At 38.9% G+C, this 21830-nt stretch overlaps 1 protein-coding gene across 2 annotated transcripts in view; it reads right to left on the reverse strand.

Moving 5' to 3' along the window:
- LOC128653866 (ras GTPase-activating protein 4) overlaps positions 1–21830 on the reverse strand; it is a 364303-nt gene that overhangs the window by 91227 nt on the left and 251246 nt on the right. For both annotated transcript variants that reach the window (XM_053707405.1, XM_053707406.1), the window contains exon 8: positions 13223–13314. In XM_053707405.1, coding sequence (XP_053563380.1) covers positions 13223–13314 — 92 coding nt within the window. The remainder of the gene's footprint in view (positions 1–13222; positions 13315–21830) is intronic.

The following is a 21830-nucleotide window of genomic DNA, read 5'->3' on the forward strand; positions in this document are numbered from 1 at the left end:
TATTTTTTTATTTTTTGTAACTTAGTTCTTTTTTATTTTTTGTACTTTAGTTAGTTTATGTAATTGTAGTTATTTGTAGCAATTGTATTTAATTTATTTATTGATAGTGTAGTGTTAGGTTAATTGTAGGTAATTGTAGGTAGTTTATTTAATTAATTTATTGATAGGGTAGTGTTAGGTTTAATTATAACTTAGGTTAGGATTTATTTTACAGGTAATTTTGTTATTATTTTAACTAGGTAACTATTAAATAGTTCTTAACTATTTAATAGCTATTGTACCTGGTTAAAATAATTACCAAGTTGCCTGTAAAATAAATATTAATCCTAAAATAGCTACAATATAATTATAATTTATATTGTAGCTATATTAGGATGTATTTTACAGGTAAGTATTTAGCTTTAAATAGGAATAATTTATTTAATAAGAGATAATTAATTTCGTTAGATGTAAATTATATTTAACTTAGGGGGGTGTTAGGGTTAGGGTTAGACTTAGCTTTAGGGGTTAATACATTTATTAGAATAGCGATGAGCTCCGGTCGTCAGATTAGGGGTTAATAATTGAAGTTAGGTGTCGGCGATGTTAGGGAGGGCAGATTAGGGGTTAATACTATTTATGATAGGGTTAGTGAGGCGGATTAGGGGTTAATAACTTTATTATAGTAGCGTTCAGGTCCGCTCGGCAGATTAGGGGTTAATAAGTGTAGGCAGGTGTCGGCGACGTTGAGGGGGGCAGATTAGGGGTTAATAAATATAATATAGGGGTCGGCGGTGTTAGGGGCAGCAGATTAGGGGTACATAAGGATAACGTAGGTGGCGGCGCTTTGCGGTCGGCAGATTAGGGGTTAATTATTGTAAGTAGCTGGCGGCGACGTTGTGGGGGGCAGGTTAGGGGTTAATAAATATAATATAGGGGTCGGCGGTGTTAGGGGCAGCAGATTAGGGGTACATAAGTATAACGTAGGTGGCGGTCGGCAGATTAGGGGTTAAAAATTTTTAATCGCGTGGCGGCGATGTGGGGGGACCTCGGTTTAGGGGTACATAGGTAGGTTATGGGTGTTAGTGTACTTTAGGGTACAGTAGTTAAGAGCTTTATGAACCGGCGTTAGCCCAGAAAGCTCTTAACTCCTGCTATTTTCCTGCGGCTGGAGTTTTGTCGTTAGAGCTCTAACGCTCACTTCAGAAACGACTCTAAATACCAGCGTTAGAAAGATCCCATTGAAAAGATAGGATACGCAATTGACGTAAGGGGATCTGCGGTATGGAAAAGTCGCAGCTGAAAAGTGAGCGTTAGACCCTTTAATCACTGACTCCAAATACCGGCGGTAGCCTAAAACCAGCGTTAGGAGCCTCTAACGCTGGTTTTCACGGCTACCGCCGAACTCTAAATCTAGCCGCAAGAGAGCACGTCACACATCTCTTCTAATGAACTGAAATAGACCCCACTGGTTATTTATATAACTTCCTTAAACATTAACATTTACATGACATGCTATCCATAATGTTAAGTATACAATGTCATGCTGTAATTGACTGAGAATTAAGAGGGTAAACATTCTTGTCAAATCTAATATAGACCCTAATTTTTTTTTTTCCAGCCACTGAAATGGACATAGGAAGCACTGCAAAATATCATTTCCAGTAATGTTATAAAAGAACATATCCTTTATATGTGCTCATAACAGGAAAAGACATCCTGTAACCTGGGTTTGCCCACTATTGTGAACTTCCATACTTGAGTTTAAATCACATAATACAGCTTAAAGCTCAGTGTTTTTTTACTGGCTGAGGGGCCCTAAACTAACACAACTGAAATGTCACTACGTTACTTTGTTTATTTTTGCTTTTGAAATATAGCTACTTTTTTCTGGTAATGCAATCATTTCCTTTTTTTCTATAAACTACTGTAGTTAACAAAAAAGAGGAGCTAACATATACAACTTTAAAACACTGCTCTGTTAATTTTAGGTTTAACTTAAACTTTAAAGGGACATAAAACCCTAGCATTTTATTTTATCATTCAAATAGAAGTATATTTGAAAATGATTTAAAATTGTATGATCTAATAATATCCATTTTGCTTCATTCTCTTGGTATCCTTTATTGAATGTGCAACTATTCATTCCTGTGAGTTAGCTGAACACATCATTAAACCAATGACAAGAGGCATACATGTGCAGCCACCAATCAGCAACTAGCTCTCTGAGTCTACCTAGGTATGCTTTTCAACAATGGATACCAAAAGAACAAAGCAAATTAGATGACAGAAGTAAATTGGAAAGTTGTTTAAATTTGTATGCTGTATCTGAATAATGAAAGAAAAAGGGAGGTTTGGGTTTCATGTCCCTTTAAGTCCATTTAAGTGGACAATGCAATTAAAAAATATCTGTAACACAATTCAGGCTGTAACTTATAAAAAAAAATCGGAATTTTTGATTGATCTGGTGGTGACACTTCTAATCATTTGTATTGCATTGGGAGATTTTGAATGCTGACAACTGCTTGTTCACTGATAGTTTAAATATGACCTATGTATCACATTAAATCGGGATTTTTTCATGAGATACATTGGCGGCTTTTTATTACCTGATGTGGCACATTTTAAGAACTGTGTATTGTACATAAAACATAACTACCAATTGGAGCTCCTGCTCCCGCACGGTCACATATGGCACTGATAAAACATTTAAAAAAACTGCTAAAAAAGTGTTTTGATAACTTTCTTTAAATTACAAAGTGTCTTACAATCACAGCATACTAATCAATACAGTGTCCATTTAATCAAAGCAATAACATATTTCTATAGAAATAGACTTAAAATAAACCCCATGCTACCACCACTCCACCACTGTGGAGGTCTGGTCACTAATGTTGAGAATGGCCAAGAGCCAAATTACATACTCACACTTATGCTAATTTAACTACATATATGTGTGTAAGAGTGTGTGTGTGTGAGTGTGTGTGTGAGTGAGTGTGTGTGAGAGTGTGTGTGTGTATGTGTGTGTGTGAGAGTGTGTGTGTGTGTGAGTGTGTGTGTGTGAGAGTGTGTGCGTGTGTGAGTGTGTGTGAGAGTGTGTGTGAGTGTGTGTGTTTGTGAGTGTGTGTGTGAGTGTTTGTGTGTGAGAGTGTGTGTGTAAGTGTGTGTGTTTGTGAGTGTGTGTGAGTGTGTGTGTGAGTGTGTGTGTTTTTGAGTGTGTGTGTGTGTGAGTGTGAGTGTGTGTGTGTGTGAGAGAGTGTATGTGTAAGTGTGTATGAGTGAGAGTGTGTGTGTGTGTGTTTGTGAGAGGCTGGTCATCATAAAGGGGGTCACCAATCTGAAGAGGCTTCAAGTGATTACCCACACTACAGTGGGTGACACTTCCAAGGTTTCATAGGAGTGATGATAACATCACCATAAACTTGAGTGATGACGTCACAAGGGGGTGAAATCAGTAAGTCAAGAGTTTTGGAAGGGAGCTGGATGGGTAGAGGTTATTTCGTTAGAAGCTACAGAACTCCAAGGCGCCTCATTTTGAAACTGGTGATGAAAATCCACAAGTCTCTAAAAAGCACCAAACATAGGGCCAGATTACGATTAGAGCGCTAACAGTTATGTTCGAGCGATAAGGGGTTTATCATGGGTGTTTGTGCGTGTCAGGATTGATCCCAATTCCAATTTATGCTAGAATGATTACTGCATTCTCAGAGCTCTGGTTAACTGTTTAGTGAAACAAAAAAGTGCTACAAAACACTTTAAAAATACATTACAGTACAGTTACACTCATAATAAAACCACTATTCAAAAAAATATTGCACACAAAAGTTATAAGGGCATAGAGATACATACATATACATCTTTAGACATCTTTAGACATATATATATATATATATATATATATATGTCTATATGTGTGTACATATGTATTTATGCATTTATAAGTATATATATATATTTACAGACATATATTCACATATAAACACATAAATACATAAGTACACATATATAGACATATATGTAAGTGCATTGGAGCCCTTTGCTGTCAAGTCATATAAAAGCATATTTATGCAATATTCATTTGTAATAAAGGTTTAAACTATTTATTTACTGTAAATATTTCACATTCCAGTGTTCTGCACATAGCAGAATATGTTCCATGTATTTATAAATAGATATTCCTATACATATATATGTATATATCTATACCATTATATAATTATCAATATATATAAATATATAGATATAGATATATATTGTACAAAAATACATCAGATATATGTAGAAATATCATTTTTTAATAAATAGGACATATTCTGCTATGTGAAGAACATTGGAATGTGACATATTCATATTTCATGTCAGGTTAGCGCACTTAGGAAAACGAGATTGGGTTTGTGCAACTTGTTGGGTGTTAGTTCCCCCCCACTTTTCACACTCCATTGAAGTCTATGGGGAAATGCGTTAATGTGGTCGCTATATTCCAAGTTTTTTTTTTTGCGTGCATCGGGTTAGCATTCCACCGAAAAGCTTTTACTTTCAACTAATAGCAGTGGGTGGATTAATATCCGCAGCCTCAGAGCAGACGGACGAGTTAACGTGCTGCTTAATTCCTGATTCTGGTGAACCTGAAGGCTTGCACAGAATTATAAGCATTGGGGTCGGTTGACCGCTTGGTAAATCGGCCCTTAGTCTTTATATAAAAAAAATGCTATTATTTCTGCATTGGCACAAAGGACCCCCCTAACCCCTAAAATTCAGTATGGGCCACCCTTTCAAATTTGGCTACCAGTGGTGACAATTTAGTGAGGTGATCATAGTAGTTGTGATGATAGCAGGATGTGATGTCACTAGCATGTGGGCGGGGCTTAGGTCCGGTGTCTGTGTCGCAGTTAGTTTAGTACAATCAACCTGTCTGGATGTGTGTTGCTATGCTCTGTAATAAAATAGAGTTGTACCATCATTGCTGTGTCCTGCATATGTCCTGCATCTCATGACATGGTGTCAGAAGTTCTGGACTGCGCTTCTGTTCCTGATCGATTGCAATGTCAAAGTTTACCCCACCTGAGCCTTTTGACTTTTCTCAGCCTGCAGCTTGGCCCACATGGCGTCAGCGGTTTCAGCGCTTCAGGATTGCATCCAAACTGAACAAGGAGAGTGGTGAAGTACAAGTTAATTCTCTTTTATACTCCATGGGGAAAGGTGTAGAGCCAGTGTTCAATGCTTTTACTTTTCAAGAAGGGGAAGAAGTTAACTTTGATATAGTTATGGATAAACTCAGTGCCCACTTTGTGCCCAAAAGAAATGTGATTCATGAGAGAGCTTGTTTCCACAAACGTAATCAGCGTGTGGGAGAATCTGTGGAGTCATTTGTGCGCAGCCTGTATGAATTAGCTGAATTCTGTGAGTTTGGTGTTGCTAAAGAAGAGCAAATCAGAGACAGAATAGTTATTGGAATTGCAGATGCTGAAGTCTCCCTGAAGCTGCAGTTAGAGCCTGATTTAACGTTAGAAGGGGCTATTAGGATGGCCCGCCAGAGTGAACTGGTGAAAAAGCAAAGTGCTGATCTGAGGTCTGAGAGTATTGTGGATGAAGTGCAACAGTCTAGAAAAATTACTAGTGAAAGGCACAGTGTGAGCGGTAGATCAAAAGTATTGGAAAGGCCTAGAAGTGGATGGGCGCAACATGGCCGATGCACACGGTGCTACCGGGCTCATGATCAGAGTGCTATATGCCCGGCCAGAGATAAAAGATGCAGAAAATGTAACAGAATAGGCCATTTTGAAGTGGTGTGTAAAACTGAATACATTAAGGAGATGCAGGTGGACAGTGACCAGGAGGGTCAGGAAGTGTCTTTTGTGGGGTCTGTTGTGGAACGGACAAGCTCAGAGGAAGATTGGAAAGTTACTTTTACTGTAATGGGAGCCAAAGTTGATTTTAAGATTGACACAGGAGCTGATATCACTGTAATGTCTTTTGCTGAATTTATGAAACTGCCAAGACAGCCCCAGCTGGCGAAGGTTACTACAAATGTTCATAGTCCTGGTGGCCACATTGATTGTGTGGGGAAATTTCTTGCCAGCTGTGAGTACAAACAAAAAAAGTTCACCATGTGGGTGCATGTGATCCGAGGTCAGTGTGTTAACAGTTTATTGAGCAGAAAAGCAGCCTGTGACTTGGGCCTCGTGGCCAGAGTGAATGAGATCTCTGAAGATATGTTTGGCGAGTTGGGCCTACTGAGCTGCAAACCTGTCCGTATAGCACTTAAAAGTGACGCAGTCCCGTACAGTATTTCTACTCCTCGTAGAATTCCGTTCCCGCTCATGCCTCAAGTGGAGAAAGAGCTCATGCGCATGAAGTCTATGGGGGTTATTGAAGAGGTTGTTGAAGCAACTGATTGGTGTGCCCCCATTGTTCCTGTTGCAAAGAAAAACGGAAAGGTGCGCATCTGTGTGGACCTGAAAAGGTTGAATGAGGCAGTGAAGAGGGAGAGATTTGTGCTGCCGACATTGGAAGATATAGCCCCGAAGTTGGCTGGGGCGAAGTTCTTTTCCACATTAGACGCTTCTAGCGGCTTTTGGCAGATCCCCCTGGATCCAAAGTGCCGCAAACTGACTACCTTCATCACTCCGGTAGGTCGGTTCTGCTTCTGCAGACTTCCCTTTGGGATATCCTCCGCTCCTGAGATCTTTCAGAGGGAAATGAGTTCTCTCCTGAGTGGCCACGTGGGCACAGCAGTCGTCATGGACGACATTCTAGTGTATGGGTCTACAGTGGAAGAGCATGATCAGCGTTTGAGTTGTGTGCTGCAGGCTATCAAAGAGTCTGGGCTGAAGCTGAATAAAGAAAAATGTCATTTTAGGAAAACTGAATTATGCTACTTTGGGCATATCATCAACGGGGATGGCATCAAGCCGGACCCCGAGAAAATTCGGGCTATTGAACAGATGAAAAGCCCTTCGGATGTACATGAGCTGAGACAGATATTGGGCCTTGTAAATTACGTGGGCAAGTTTCTTCCAGATTTATCTACAGTTTTGCACCCTATCACAGAGTTGCTTAAGAAAGATGTTGCCTGGGTCTGGGGACCCTCACAAGAAAAAGCGTTCCTGCATGCTAAGTCCCTGCTGGGGTCTGCCCCAGTGCTGGGGTTCTACGACCCTTCAAAAAAGACTGTGGTTAGTGCTGATGCAAGCAGTTATGGGTTGGGGGCTGCACTCCTGCAGCTGAATGACAACAAACTACAGCCCATCGCCTACTGTTCCCGCACACTGACGGCTGCGGAGTCTAAATACGCTCAAATTGAGAAAGAGTGCCTGGCTGCAGTTTGGGCCTGTGAGCGCTTTCAGCATTATCTAGTGGGTTTGGAGAAATTTAGTCTGGAAACTGACCACAAACCGCTAGTCCCTCTTATCAATTCTTATGACATCGACAAAACACCCTTGAGATGCCAGAGACTTTTAATGAGACTACTCAGGTTCAATGTTCAGGCAGTGCATGTGCCGGGGAAGCAGCTGGTTGTGGCAGATACACTGTCCAGGCTCCCGCTGGCTGCTGCTGAAGAATCCTCCACAGAGTCGGATGTAAAAGTGTATGTTGATTCAGTTCTGGCCTCTAAGTCCATTTCTTCAAGGAAACTGGAAGAGATAAAGAAAGAGACATATTTGGACACAGATCTGCAAGAAGTTATAAGGTACATAAGAGATGGCTGGCCCGAGAGCCGGGCAGCCTGGATGTCTTTAAATGCTTACCAGCCAGAGAGGTCGCAGCTCACGGAGCTGGAGGGGTTGGTGCTGTTCCAAGACCGTATTGTAATTCCTGTCAGCATGAGGAAGGAGATGTTAAACAGGATTCACGATGGCCACTTAGGCATTACAAAGTGCAGAGAAAGAGCAGCTACAGCTGTGTGGTGGCCTGGGATCAGCTCCGACATTGCAAATCACGTGTCTAAATGTGCCTTTTGCCGGGAACGCCGGCCTACTCAGAGAAGGGAGCCCTTAATGTCTACTCCGCTGCCTGCGGGGCCGTGGCAGAAAATAGCTGCTGATTTGTGCGAACTGCACGGGAAAAAGTTTCTTGTTGTTATCGACTACTATTCCAGGTATTTGGAAATAGCACCCCTGAATGATATCACAAGTCAGGCCGTTATCATTCGCCTGAAGAGCTTGTTCGCCCGCTTGTTCGCCAATGGAGCTGGTGAGTGATAATGGCATGCAGTTCGCTTCTACAGAGTTCAGTGCTTTCAGCAGGGAATATGATTTTGTACATTCCACGTCAAGTCCACATTATCCGCAGGCCAACGGAATGGCTGAAAGGGCAGTTCAAACAACAAAATTCATTCTAAAGCAATCTGAACCGTACCTAGCCCTCTTGTCATACAGGGCGACGCCCATTCAAGCCACCGGGTTTAGCCCGGCACAGCTGATGCTAGGACGCCAGATTCGCACCACTTTACCCTCAGTGGGTGTCTTCAAGCCGCCTGGCCCTGTTCCTTGGGACGAAGTCCTTAGGAGGGATGAAGAGGCCAAAAAGGGTTATCGTTTCTTCTACGACAGGAGACATTCTGTCAGGCCTTTACAGGAACTGAAAGCGGGCCAAAGTGTCAGAATTAAACTGGATGATGAGAAGAAATGGAAGACGCCTGCTACGGTAGTGGGCCGCTCTCCAGAACCAAGGTCTTACACAGTCCTTACAGAGGGAGGGACGGTTACACGCCGTAACCGAAGACATCTTCAGCCTGTACCTGAGAGTCTGGAACCGGATACCTCAATACCACCGCCGGTGGGATCCCCTGTTCTAAGAGAGGTGCCTTCCCCTCAGCAAGATCATAGCGGGGATATATCTTTGCCTCCAGCAGACTCTTGTTCACCATCTTCTGTATCAGAGGACAGTTCATGCAAAGTTACATCAAGCGGAAGAGTGGTGAGGCTTCCGGCCCGATACAGGGACTGACTTTAGCTAGAACAGTGACCGGAAGTATGGGCAGAATAATCCCATGGTCACTGTGGACTAGGGTAGTCTACCCCGATGTCCAAGTCAGGATGTAATTTAATTGTTCATGTTTTCTAATCTATCTGTTTTTATAATGTTCTAAAACAAAATGTTGTTGTATACCCTGTTGGTGTACCTTGTTATTTAATATATGCGAATGTATGCTTTGTCTTTGAAAAAGGGGAAGATGTGATGATAGCAGGATGTGATGTCACTAGCATGTGGGCGGGGCTTAGGTCCGGTGTCTGTGTCGCAGTTAGTTTAGTACAATCAACCTGTCTGGATGTGTGTTGCTATGCTCTGTAATAAAATAGAGTTGTACCATCATTGCTGTGTCCTGCATATGTCCTGCATCTCATGACAGTAGTAACAGTGCTCATCTGGCTATTTGCAATGTTATTTACTAAAATCTTAACATAAATATACTTGTTTAAAAAAACAAAAACTATATTTTTGTTAATTCTTCTGAAACGTCATGAAATATAAATATCATAATAGTATATTTTGAGCCTGCTGGGCCTTCTAAAACATAAATTATGTGGGTCACTCACTGAAATATTAAAGTATTTAAATGTAAGCAACAAAAACACTAACAATTGGCCGGTGTTTGAGCATGATCAGACTCTTGCTGACAATTAAGTAGGAAGAACCTTTTATAGCCAGAGTCCAAAAGGCGACAGCTATTAATGTCTATGATTGCCACAAACTAATAATGGGCTAGATTTCGAAATGCGCTAACTGTAGAACAAAAGTGACATTGATATTTTCTTGGGTTTTTGCGCTTATTACGCTTGTCTAGTTAGCGTGACTACAGAGCTTGCGTAAAGGGTAGGGGAAGAAAAAAATTGCATTAAACAGAACATAAATACATGTAAAAGTACATTTACACTCATATAAACATAGGAATGTAAAATAGGACTAGCGTACATAAAGAAATGCTAACGTTAATGCACGTTATTAAAATATTACATATAAAATAGTACAATTTTTTTATATACATACTGTGAAAGATATAGATGTATTCTATTGATTATTTAGAATATTTTACAGTATGTATAATTTTTTTTTAATAATAGTTATTAATATTTTCTTATATTTTATATGTAATATTTCAATAACGCACACTGAAGTTAGCAATTCTTAATGTGCGCTAACCCGACCTCGTTAGTCCTAAATTGCAAACCCCTATGTACGTTACACATATTTTCATACCTATTTTCTACAATAAAAAGTACATTGTTCTGGATGTGAATTATTAATAACTCCTGTCGGCTTAGAGCGCAAGTATAGGTATTAGGATTTTTTTTTAGTTTGCACTCTCCATTCACTTCTATAAGTAGAAGAAGTTAACATGGTTGCAATATTTGGTTAGCGGGAGTGGGTTTTTGATTGCGTGCTAACTTGTTTTTAACTTTCAACTTGTAATATGGGTTCAACCCATTGTGTTAACAAAACATCCGTCTAACGAAGTTAACGTGCGAGCAGGAGCGCAAAATAGCTCTGCACTCGTAATATAGACCAACATAGGCAGTGTCTCATTCCTGAAATATGAGGCATGTTGCTAAACTGCTGCTAACAGAATTTTCCTCACCTCTGCTAGCTTTAAAAAAAAAAAAAGGTTAATGCATATATGTACCCTATATTTAAGGCTTTAAAAAAAAAAAGCTAAACTTTTTTATATGAGCAAATATTTTTGTTAATTAATTAAGCAATTAAGATTCTAAATCATTTTATGATTTTTTTATTGCATTTTTAGGGCCATATTAGTCATTATACACAGTATGTAGCTGTCTATGGGCACCTATATAATTAGGGAGGTTAATAATGTTTTTATTTGCAAAATGTATTTTACTCATTTACCTTTGTAGCAATTTCTAATGTATCTCAATGGGGCTTAGCATCATTTAGTGACTGTGTAGTTGTCATAGCAACCCTACCGACAGTAATTGCTGTTAATAACAGCTTCTTCCAGCTCCTTTTAGATTGCGGTTGGAGGGAGACACTCTTGTTACTACCAAGAATGCTAACAAGATGTCACTATAAATGAATATAAATGTCTTAAAAAAAATAGTTTCACACATGTTGCAATTTAGCAACCAGCTCAGAATCTAGTCCAATATATTTGTCAGTACAACAGGAAAAAAAGATAACGATATATAGTGTGGCCCTATTGATTCTCGTTGGGCTGAAAGAGGTCACATAGATTGCTACATATTTAGAATAGAAACAGATAATTCTAACAAAATAATATGTGTTGATACTAGTTTAGCCCACATTTTCCATAAACTGCTATGAGTTAAGATCTGGAACACACTAGGAAAGAATTCCCCAGTGTCTTGCAAATAACATAATATAAAGGTAATAACTGCATAAAGAAATGACAAAGACATCTTTGTGTATAAATTGCAAATGCTTCCTGAGCAATTTGAAGCATTCCTGTTAGCATTAGAAGGTTTGACATTTCATTGGCTTAACCGACTGACTCAATATGCTATTTCTTAAACACTCTGAAAGTTTTCCGTTACTGCAGCCAAGGCAAGCACAAGGAAGTTAAAAAAAGATTTGTTTTAAAAGGTATTTATGTGTACCCAAACCACTGACTGGCAATGTGTGCATAATTCCATGTGCTTTGAAGCAGTTGTGCACAGTGCCAAAATACATGAAAATTCAAAACATATACTGAGTTTGCTTTGTTTATTGTATCTGCATACTGCAATACTCTTATTGTTCTTTATAGTTATGACTATATACTTTTTAACTTGTAAAAAGCTAATTATAAATATTATTCTTATAAATGGATTCAACCACAAAAATAATCAAAATAGTACTAACCTTAATTAAATTGTACAGCATGGTAATTTGTTTTGTGGTGCCTAAAATGAGCTACAACAATTTAAAATCATCTATTCAATGAACTATATGTTATCTATATGTGAGTTTTTATTACAGCAAATAAAGTGAACCTTTCCCATTTTGTTTTGATAGATTTTTGCTAAAAGAAGAGATGCGGTGTTAGTAAGACAACATTTCTGCACTGTTAGTCTCTGGTTCTTGTGTTTAGGTACATTGTTAATACAGGCTTGGGCAAGCAAATAGCTTTATTAGAGTTCAATAGCACAATGTTGTGATTTTATATTATAACTGACATAGTACAGTGCTGTTTTATTGCAGTGTTTAAATATCAAATTGTACACAGTGTATTTAAATTCAGTATGAGTGGTTATGATATGAAATGTTTTTGCACCCTGCTGCTGGTACTGAGTGACAAATAGGCAGTCTCAGTAGAATATAGTTTTAAGAGGTAGGAAAGTCAAAATTAAAATGATATGATTCAGAAAGAGCATGCAATTTTAAGACACTTTAACTTAACTTATATTATCAAATGTTATAGTTAAATCCTTTGTTGAAAAGCATATGTACATATCTTCATCAGCATCAATGCACTATTAGTAGCTAGTTGGTTATTAGGGGCTACACACATTTGTCTCTTGTCATTGGCTCAACAGATGTGCTCAACTAATTACCAGTAGTGCATTGCTGCTCTGGAACTGAATTTAACTATGTGTTTAATTCATTTGCAGGGGTTAAACACATAGTTATATGCAATCAATAGTGCAATAATAAAATGCTCTTACACATTAGAGTATTTTCCTTTTTGTACTTTTATATCCCCTTAATCATATTGAGTAGGATATCTTCAACAAAGTAAAGGGAATAATAGATTTTAAAACGATGTACAAATCTAAGAGAATGAGGGTTTTAATAATAAAGGTGTAGTTACCTATTGACAAGTAGCGTTTTCATTTGATGAAATAAGACTCCATTGTAGTCTAATACATTATAAAATATTATCAAGACCACTGCTTAGAATTCTTAGCACAAAAACTAAATCTGTAATTGCAACTCACAAAAGAAATATGCTTCACATAATCATGGTAAATACAATACACTTGTTTTCTACTGTTTATGTTAACAGCAACAACACTAGTAGGCTCCATTTATCAGTCAAGCGGTCATGATTTCCTATAGCGAATCATTTCTGCTGGACATCGCAGCAGGCTACAGCACATGCTGTCTGCATTTATCATTGCACAAGCATTTCGCCAGAAATTCTTGTGCAATGCCACCCCCTGTTCACTGATGGCCAATCAGTCGCTAGCAGGGGCTGCCAATCAATCTGTGAGCTTGAAACGAAGCAGCAACCGCTGCTTGATAAATGGAGCCCTTATTAGAGTCAATTGCAAAACGTACTTACTCATCAGCATTTGTTTTTGTCTTTCCTGGACTCAGTCTGAACCATCCTTCTTCCTGCACATCAGTTTGCAGCCTGTGTAAATTAATCACCACCTAGAAATAATGTACAGTAATTTGAAGTAAAACATTATTATATTGAAGTGTGCTTGTTGCCTAACAAATGTTTACCTCTTTATGTTTAATAAAGTTTATTGAAACTACAAGTCACTAACATGTGAAAGTCTAGTACACATAACACGTTGTCAATGTGAGAAGCTAGTAATATACATATGACAGAAGGATGGTAAAATATCATATTTTTTAATCATAGTTAGACATATTAAGGATAAACCTTTAAAAAGGAGGATTCAGCTGGCGTTTATTGCTTCAATAGTCAAGTAGTAAAACATTTTCACTGCACCTCTCTTTAATTTTCTAGTTCAGTCATAGAGACCTTGAGAACATGCCCTGTACAAGTCAGTTCTTGGTTACCCCAGAAAAGTCTCTGAAGCTCTGCCAATTTTAAACGGACAATCTAGTCAAAATTATTATTTGATGATTCAGATAGGGCATGTCATATTAAACAACTTTCCAATTTACTTTTATCATCAAATTTGCTTTGTTCTCTTGGTATTCTTTGTTGAAAGCTAAACCTAGATAAGTTCATATGCTAATTTCTAAGCCCTTGAAGGCCGCATCTTATCTCAGTGTATTTTGACAGTTTTTCACAGCTAGCAAGTGCTAGTTCATGTGTGCCATATATACATATACACACACGTGTATATAACATTGTGCTCACTCGCGTGGGGTCATTTGCGAGTCAGCACTGATTGGATAAAATAAAAGTTTGTCAAAAGAACTGAGATACGGGGCAGTCTGCAGAAGCTTAGATACAAGCTAATCACAAAGGTTAAAAGTACAGTATATTAATATAACCAAATTTGTTATGCAAATCTGGGGAATGGGTAATAATGGGATTATCTATCTTTTTAAATAATAACAATTCTGGAGTAGACTATCCCTTTAATGTGCCCACTTGCTTAAAATTTTTGAAAACAGCAGTCAGCTGTTTTTTGTTGAGCAGCCAGCCCAAGTAGAATTCTTTACTATTTGTGCCCTGTTGTGAGAGGGGTGTCTTTAAGGTTGGGTGTGTTCAGTGGGAGATACTGTGGCATGTTTTATGGTCATATAACCTTGCACACAAACACCACTAGAAGTAAACTTTTAACCCGTGGGTTAGCATACGTATTACAAGTTAAAAGTAAATTGTTTGCTCGCTAGCAAAAGCAGACGAACGCTAACATGAGGACTTAGGATTTCGTGATCGCGCTAACTTCTTCTACTCATTGACTTAAATGGAGCAAGCAAACAGGAAATAAAAATAGCACTTATCGGTCGCGCGCTAACCCAACACCGTGTTCAACCTACATTGCTAACCCAAAGGTAGTTATGAATATTTTACATTCCAATGTTCTTCACATAGAAAAAAAATGTTCTATTTATTTTTAAATATATATATATGATGTATTTTTTGTAAAAATATATAGCTATACCTATATGTACTCCTCCGTAGGGCTCTGCTCACACTTTTCAAGTCCACATCTGCCCAGGGTGCATTTAAATCTAATGTATAATCAATTAACCTAATAAGCCTGCTCTGATAAGGCGGACAGACATCGCCGCAATTCAACCCGATCGAATTTGATCAGGTTGATTGACACCCCCTGCTAGCGGCCAATCGATTGGCCGTAAATCTGCAGGGGACGGCGTTGCACCAGCAGTTCACGAGAGCTGCTGGTGCAATGCTGAATGCGGAGGGCGTATTGCTCACCGCATTCAGCGATGTCTGTCGGACCTGATCTGCTGATCGGATCATGTCGGACAGACAGATAATATATAGGCCCATTAGGCATTTTTTAATTTTTTTTTTTATATTTAAGATTAGGGATTTTATTGGGCAGTAAAAAGAGCTGAATGCCATTCTAAGGGCAGTTAAAGAGCTGAAGGCCCTTTGAAGGGCAATGCCCATAAAAAAGCCCTTTTAGGGGCAATGGGTAGCTTAAGTGTTTAGTGTTAGTTTTTTTTATTTTGGGGGGGGTTTGGTGGGTGGGGGGTTTTACTGCTGGGGGGGATTTAGAATTTTTTTTAAAGCAAAAAGCTGTTTAGCTTAGGGCAATGTCATACAAAAGGCCCTTTTAAGAGCTATTGGTAATTTAGATTAGGGGGTGCTTTTATTTGGGGATTTATTTTACTGTTAGGGGGAATTAGTATTTTTTAAAGTTAAAAGAGCTGTTTAACTTAGGGCAATGCCCTACAAAAAGCTAGTTTATTATTAGATTAGGTGGTGTTTTTATTTTGGGGGGGCTTTTTTATTTTCATAGGGATTAAGTTTTTTTAGTTTTTTTGATAATTTGGTTTATTATTTTTTGTAATTTTAGATTAATTAAATCTTATTTTTTTATAAAGTACTGTTAGGATTTTTATTTTAATTGTAATTTAGTATTTTATGTAATTTGTGTTTAATTTAGGGGGTGTTCGGTTAGGGGGCTTAGTAATTAAATTAGTTATTTGCGTTGTGAGGGGTTGGCGATTTAGGAGTTAATAGATTAATTAGGGGCGCGATCCGATATAGATCGTAGTTTGCGGCGCAAGCGAGGGAACCCGCGTCGCCCGCAGTTTCAGCTCGCAACTCGAGCTATCCCATATATGTCGCCGTCAGATGCTAACGTGCCGTAAGTCTGATAAACCAGCGATGTCCAGAAATCTGCGCAAGTACAAATTTCTGGCGTCGAGTGACTTGTGGCACGTTAGAAACTGCCGGCGCCTACAAAACCTGACTAAAGTCTAAATCACCCGCACTGTCTAACACGCCTCCCTAACATAGCCAGACACGTCTAACCCTCTATCCGCTATCCCCCCTCACTAGCCTAACAATAAAATATGTATTAACCCCTAAACCGCCGCTACCTAATAAAGTTATTAACCCCTAAACCGCCGCCAGCTATATTAAATCTATAACCCCCTAAAGTGAGCCCCTAACACCGCCGCCATCTACCTTACCTACCCCCTAAAGTGAGCCCCTACCCCGCCGCTATTTTAAAATTATTAACCCCTAATCTAATCGCCCTACCCCGCCGCCATCTATATTAAATTATTTAACCCCTAAAATACTAAACTATCCCTACCACTAAACCTAAGTCTAACCCTACAAATAGCCCTGAAAAGGGCTTTTTGCGTGGCATTGCCCCAAAATAACAGCTCTTTTGCCAGCCCTTAAAAGGGCTTTTTGCGGGGCATGCCCCAAAGTAACAGCTCTTTTGCCAGCCCTTAAAAGGGCTTTTGGCGGGGCTTTGTCACAAAGTAAACTGCTCTTTTGCCTACAATCTACATCCCCCTACACCGCGGCCACCTATAATAAATGTATTAACCCCTAATCTAATCCCCCTACACCGCCGCCAGCTATATTAACTATATTAACCCTAATTATATTAGGGTTAATATAGTTAATATAGTTATTATATTATATATATTAACTATATTAACCCTAATTATATTAGGGTTAATATAGTTAATATCGTTATTATATTATATATATATTAAGTATAATAACCCTATCTAACTCTAACATCCTAACTAAACTCTTATTAAAATAAATATAATATTAATATTATTAATTAAAATATTCCTATTTAAATCTAAATACTTACCTATAAAATAAACCCTAAGATAGCTACAATGTAATTAATAATTACATTATAGCTATGTTAGGGTTTATATTTATTTTACAGGTAAATTGTTAATTATTTTAACTAGGTATAATAGCTATTAAATAGTTATTAACTATTTAATAGCTACTTAGTTAAAATAATTACCCAATTACCTGTAAAATAAATCCTAACCTAAGTTACAAATACACCTACACTATCAATAAATTAAATAAACTACAAATATCTATCTAAAATTACAATTAAATAAACTAAACTAAATTACAAAAAACAAACAAACACTAAATTACAAAAAATAAAAAAAGATTACAAGATTTTTAAGCTAATTACACCTATTCTAAGCCCCCTAATAAAATAATAAAGCCCCCCAAAATAAAAAAATTCCCTACCCTATTCTAAATTAAAACAAGTTCAAAGCTCTTTTACCTTACCAGCCCTTAAAAGGGCCTTTTGTGGGGGCATGCCCCAAAGAAAACTGCTCTTTTGCCTGCAAAAAAAAACACAATACCACCCCCCAACATTACAACCCACCACCCACATACCCCTAATCTAACCCAAACCCCCCTTAAATAAACCTAACACTACCCCCCCCTGAAGATCTCCCTACCTTGTATTCACCCCGCCGGGCAGAACTCCTGATCCGATCCGGGCGATGTGTTCCAGCAAGTGGCAGTGAAGTCTTCTTCCATCCGGGCGATGTCTTGAAGCAAGCGGCAGAGAGTCTTCTTCCATAAGCGACGTCTTCAAGCAAATCGGCATCTTCAATCTTCTTACTTCGCTCCTCCGCCGCGGAGCATCCTTCCGGCAAGACGACTTCCCGACGAATGAGGTTCCTTTAAATGACGTCATCCAAGATGGCGTCCGTCGAATTCCGATTGGCTGAAAGGATTCTATCAGCCAATCGGAATTAAGGTAGAAAAATCTGATTGGCTGATTGAATCAGCCAATCAGATTCAAGTTCAATCTGATTGGCTGATTGGTTCAGCCAATCGGATTGAACTTGAATCGGAATTCGGCGGACGCCATCTTGGATGACGTCATTTAAAGGTACCTCATTCGTCGTTCAGTCATCGGCCGGGCTGGATGCTCCGCGGTGGCGGAGCGAAGAAAGAAGATTGAAGATGCCGCTTCATGGAAGATGCTGCCGGAAGGAAGAAGACTTTGCTGCCGCTTGGAGGAAGACGTCGCCGGGAGGAAGAATTCTTCTTTTCCGCTTGGAGGAAGACATCGCCGGAGGAAGAATTCTTCTTTGCCGCTTGGAGCAAGACATCGCCCGGATCGGATGAGGAGTTCGGCCCGGTGTGGTGAAGACAAGGTAGGGAGATCTTCAGGGGGGTAGTGTTAGGCTTTTTTAAAGGGGGGTTTGGGTGGGTTTAGAATAGGGGTATGTGGGTGGTGGGTTGTAATGGGGGGGGGTATTGTATATGTTTTTAAATGCAAAAGAGCTGAATTCTTTGGGGCATGCCCCACAAAAGGCCCTTTTAAGGGCTGGTAAGGTAAAGAGCTTTGAACTTTTTTAATTTAGAATAGGGCAGGGAATTTTTTTTATTTTGGGGGGCATTATTATTTTATTAGGGGGATTAGAATAGGTGTAATTAGCTTAAAAATCTTGTAATTTTTTTTTATTTTTTGTAATTTAGTTTAGTTAATTTAATTGTATTTTAAGATAGATATTTGTAGTTTATTTTATTTATTGATAGTGTAGGTGTATTTGTAACTTAGGTTAGGATTTATTTTATAGGTAATTGGGTAATTATTTTAACTAGGTAGATATTAAATAGTTAATAACTATTTAATAGCTATTATACCTAGTTAAAATAATTAACAATTTACCTGTAAAATAAATATTAACCCTAACATAGCTACAATGTAATTATTAATTATATTGTAGCTATCTTAGGGTTTATTTTATAGGTAAGTATTTAGATTTAAATAGGAATATTTTAGTTTATAATATGAATTAGATTAATTTAATATAAATTTAGTTAGGGGTGTTAGGGTTAGATAGAGTTAATATAGTTAATATAAATACTATAGTAACTATATTAACTATATTAACCCTAATATAATTAGGGTTAATATAGTTAATATATATAATGTAATAACTATATTAACTATAATATATTTAGGGTTAATATAGATAATATAGCTGGCGGCGGGGTAGGTAGATTAAATTAGGGGTTAATAATTTTAATAGAGATGGCGGCGGTGTAAGGGGCTTACATTACAGGGAGTGCAGAATTATTAGGTAAGTTGTATTTTTGAGGATTAATTTTATTATTGAACAACAACCATGTTCTCAATGAACCCAAAAAACTCATTAATATCAAAGCTGAATAGTTTTGGAAGTAGTTTTTAGTTTGTTTTTAGTTATAGCTATTTTAGGGGGATATCTGTGTGTGCAGGTGACTATTACTGTGCATAATTATTAGGCAACTTAACAAAAAACAAATATATACCCATTTCAATTATTTATTTTTACCAGTGAAACCAATATAACATCTCAACATTCACAAATATACATTTCTGACATTCAAAAACAAAACAAAAACAAATCAGTGACCAATATAGCCACCTTTCTTTGCAAGGACACTCAAAAGCCTGCCATCCATGGATTCTGTCAGTGTTTTGATCTGTTCACCATCAACATTGCGTGCAGCAGCAACCACAGCCTCCCAGACACTGTTCAGAGAGGTGTACTGTTTTCCCTCCTTGTAAATCTCACATTTGATGATGGACCACAGGTTCTCAATGGGGTTCAGATCAGGTGAACAAGGAGGCCATGTCATTAGATTTTCTTCTTTTATACCCTTTCTTGCCAGCCACGCTGTGGAGTACTTGGACGCGTGTGATGGAGCATTGTCCTGCATGAAAATCATGTTTTTCTTGAAGGATGCAGACTTCTTCCTGTACCACTGCTTGAAGTAGGTGTCTTCCAGAAACTGGCAGTAGGACTGGGAGTTGAGCTTGACTCCATCCTCAACCCGAAAAGGCCCCACAAGCTCATCTTTGATGATACCTGCCCAAACCAGTACTCCACCTCCACCTTGCTGGCGTCTGAGTCGGACTGGAGCTCTCTGCCCTTTACCAATCCAGCCACGGGCCCATCCATCTGGCCCATCAAGACTCACTCTCATTTCATCAGTCCATAAAACCTTAGAAAAATCAGTCTTGAGATATTTCTTGGCCCAGTCTTGACGTTTCAGCTTGTGTGTCTTGTTCAGTGGTGGTCGTCTTTCAGCCTTTCTTACCTTGGCCATGTCTCTGAGTATTGCACACCTTGTGCTTTTGGGCACTCCAGTGATGTTGCAGCTCTGAAATATGGCCAAACTGGTGGCAAGTGGCATCTTGGCAGCTGCACGCTTGACTTTTCTCAGTTCATGGGCAGTTATTTTGCGCCTTGGTTTTTCCACACGCTTCTTGCAACCCTGTTGACTATTTTGAATGAAACGCTTGATTGTTCGATGATCACGCTTCAGAAGCTTTGCAATTTTAAGAGTGCTGCATCCCTCTGCAAGATATCTCACTATTTTTGACTTTTCTGAGCCTGTCAAGTCCTTCTTTTGACCCATTTTGCCAAAGGAAAGGAAGTTGCCTAATAATTATGCACACCTGATATAGGGTGTTGATGTCATTAGACCACACCCCTTCTCATTACAGATATGCACATCACCTAATATGCTTAATTGGTAGTAGGCTTTCGAGCCTATACAGCTTGGAGTAAGACAACATGCATAAAGAGGATGATGTGGTCAAAATACTCATTTGCCTAATAATTCTGCACTCCCTGTAGGGGTTAATAATATTAATATAGCTGGCGGCGGTATAGGGGGATTAGATTAGGGGTTAATAATTTTTATATAGGTGGCGGCGGTGTAAGGGGTCAGATTAGGGGATAGATAAGGTAGATGGCGGCGGTTTTAGGGGCTCACAGTAGGGGGTTAGTTTATGTAGATGGCGGCGGGGTCCGGGAGTGGCGGTTTAGGGGTTCATAACTTTATTAGGGATTTCGGGGGGGGGGGATCGCGGTTGACAGGTAGATAGACATTGCGCATGCGTTAGGTGTTAGGTTTTATTTAGCAGATCGCGGGTGACAGGTAGATAGACATTGCGCATGCGTTAGGTGTTAGGTTTATTTTCTAGCTAGTTTAGGGAGTTACGGGGCTCCAATAGTCAGCGTAAGGCTTCTTACGGCTGCTTTTTGTGGCAAGGTGAAAATGGAGTAAGATTTCTCCATTTTCGCCACGTAAGTCCTAACGCTGCATATTGGATACCAAACTGCGCTGGTTTGGTATACCTGCCTGTGGCCCAAAAAACTACGGGCGACGGCAGAAATATACGCGCGTAACTTCTAGGTTACGCCGTATATGTGATACCAAACCAGCGTAAATATTGGCGTCGCCGGCTTTTGCGGGTGACGATTTTTATCGGATCGACCCCTAGGTTTATTGCGATGTGGAGGTTTGGCGGTTTAGGGGTTGATAAGTTAATTAGTTACTTTGCGATGTGGGGGTTTGGCGGTTTAGAGGTTAATACATTTATTAGGTAGTTTGCGATGTTAGGGTTGGCGGTTTTAAGGGTTAAAACATTTATCAGGTAGTTTGTGATGTGGTTGGCGGATTTTGGGGTTAATACTTTTATTAGGTAGATTGCGATGTGGGTGAATGGCAGATTAGGGGTTAATACATTTATTAGGTAGATAACGATATGGGTGAATGGGGGATTAGGGGTTAACACATTTATTAGGTATATTGCGATGTGGGTGAATGGCGGATTAGGGGTTAATACATTTAGTAAGCAAACCAACCACATAAAATATGTAAGCGCTAATGCAACTGAGTCAGAACCAACCTGAATATATATATATATATAGAGATAGCAATTCCAAAGATACAATTAAAAAAC

This window comes from Bombina bombina, chromosome 3 (genome assembly GCF_027579735.1).
Source record: "Bombina bombina isolate aBomBom1 chromosome 3, aBomBom1.pri, whole genome shotgun sequence".
Classification (NCBI taxonomy): Eukaryota; Metazoa; Chordata; class Amphibia; order Anura; family Bombinatoridae; genus Bombina; species Bombina bombina.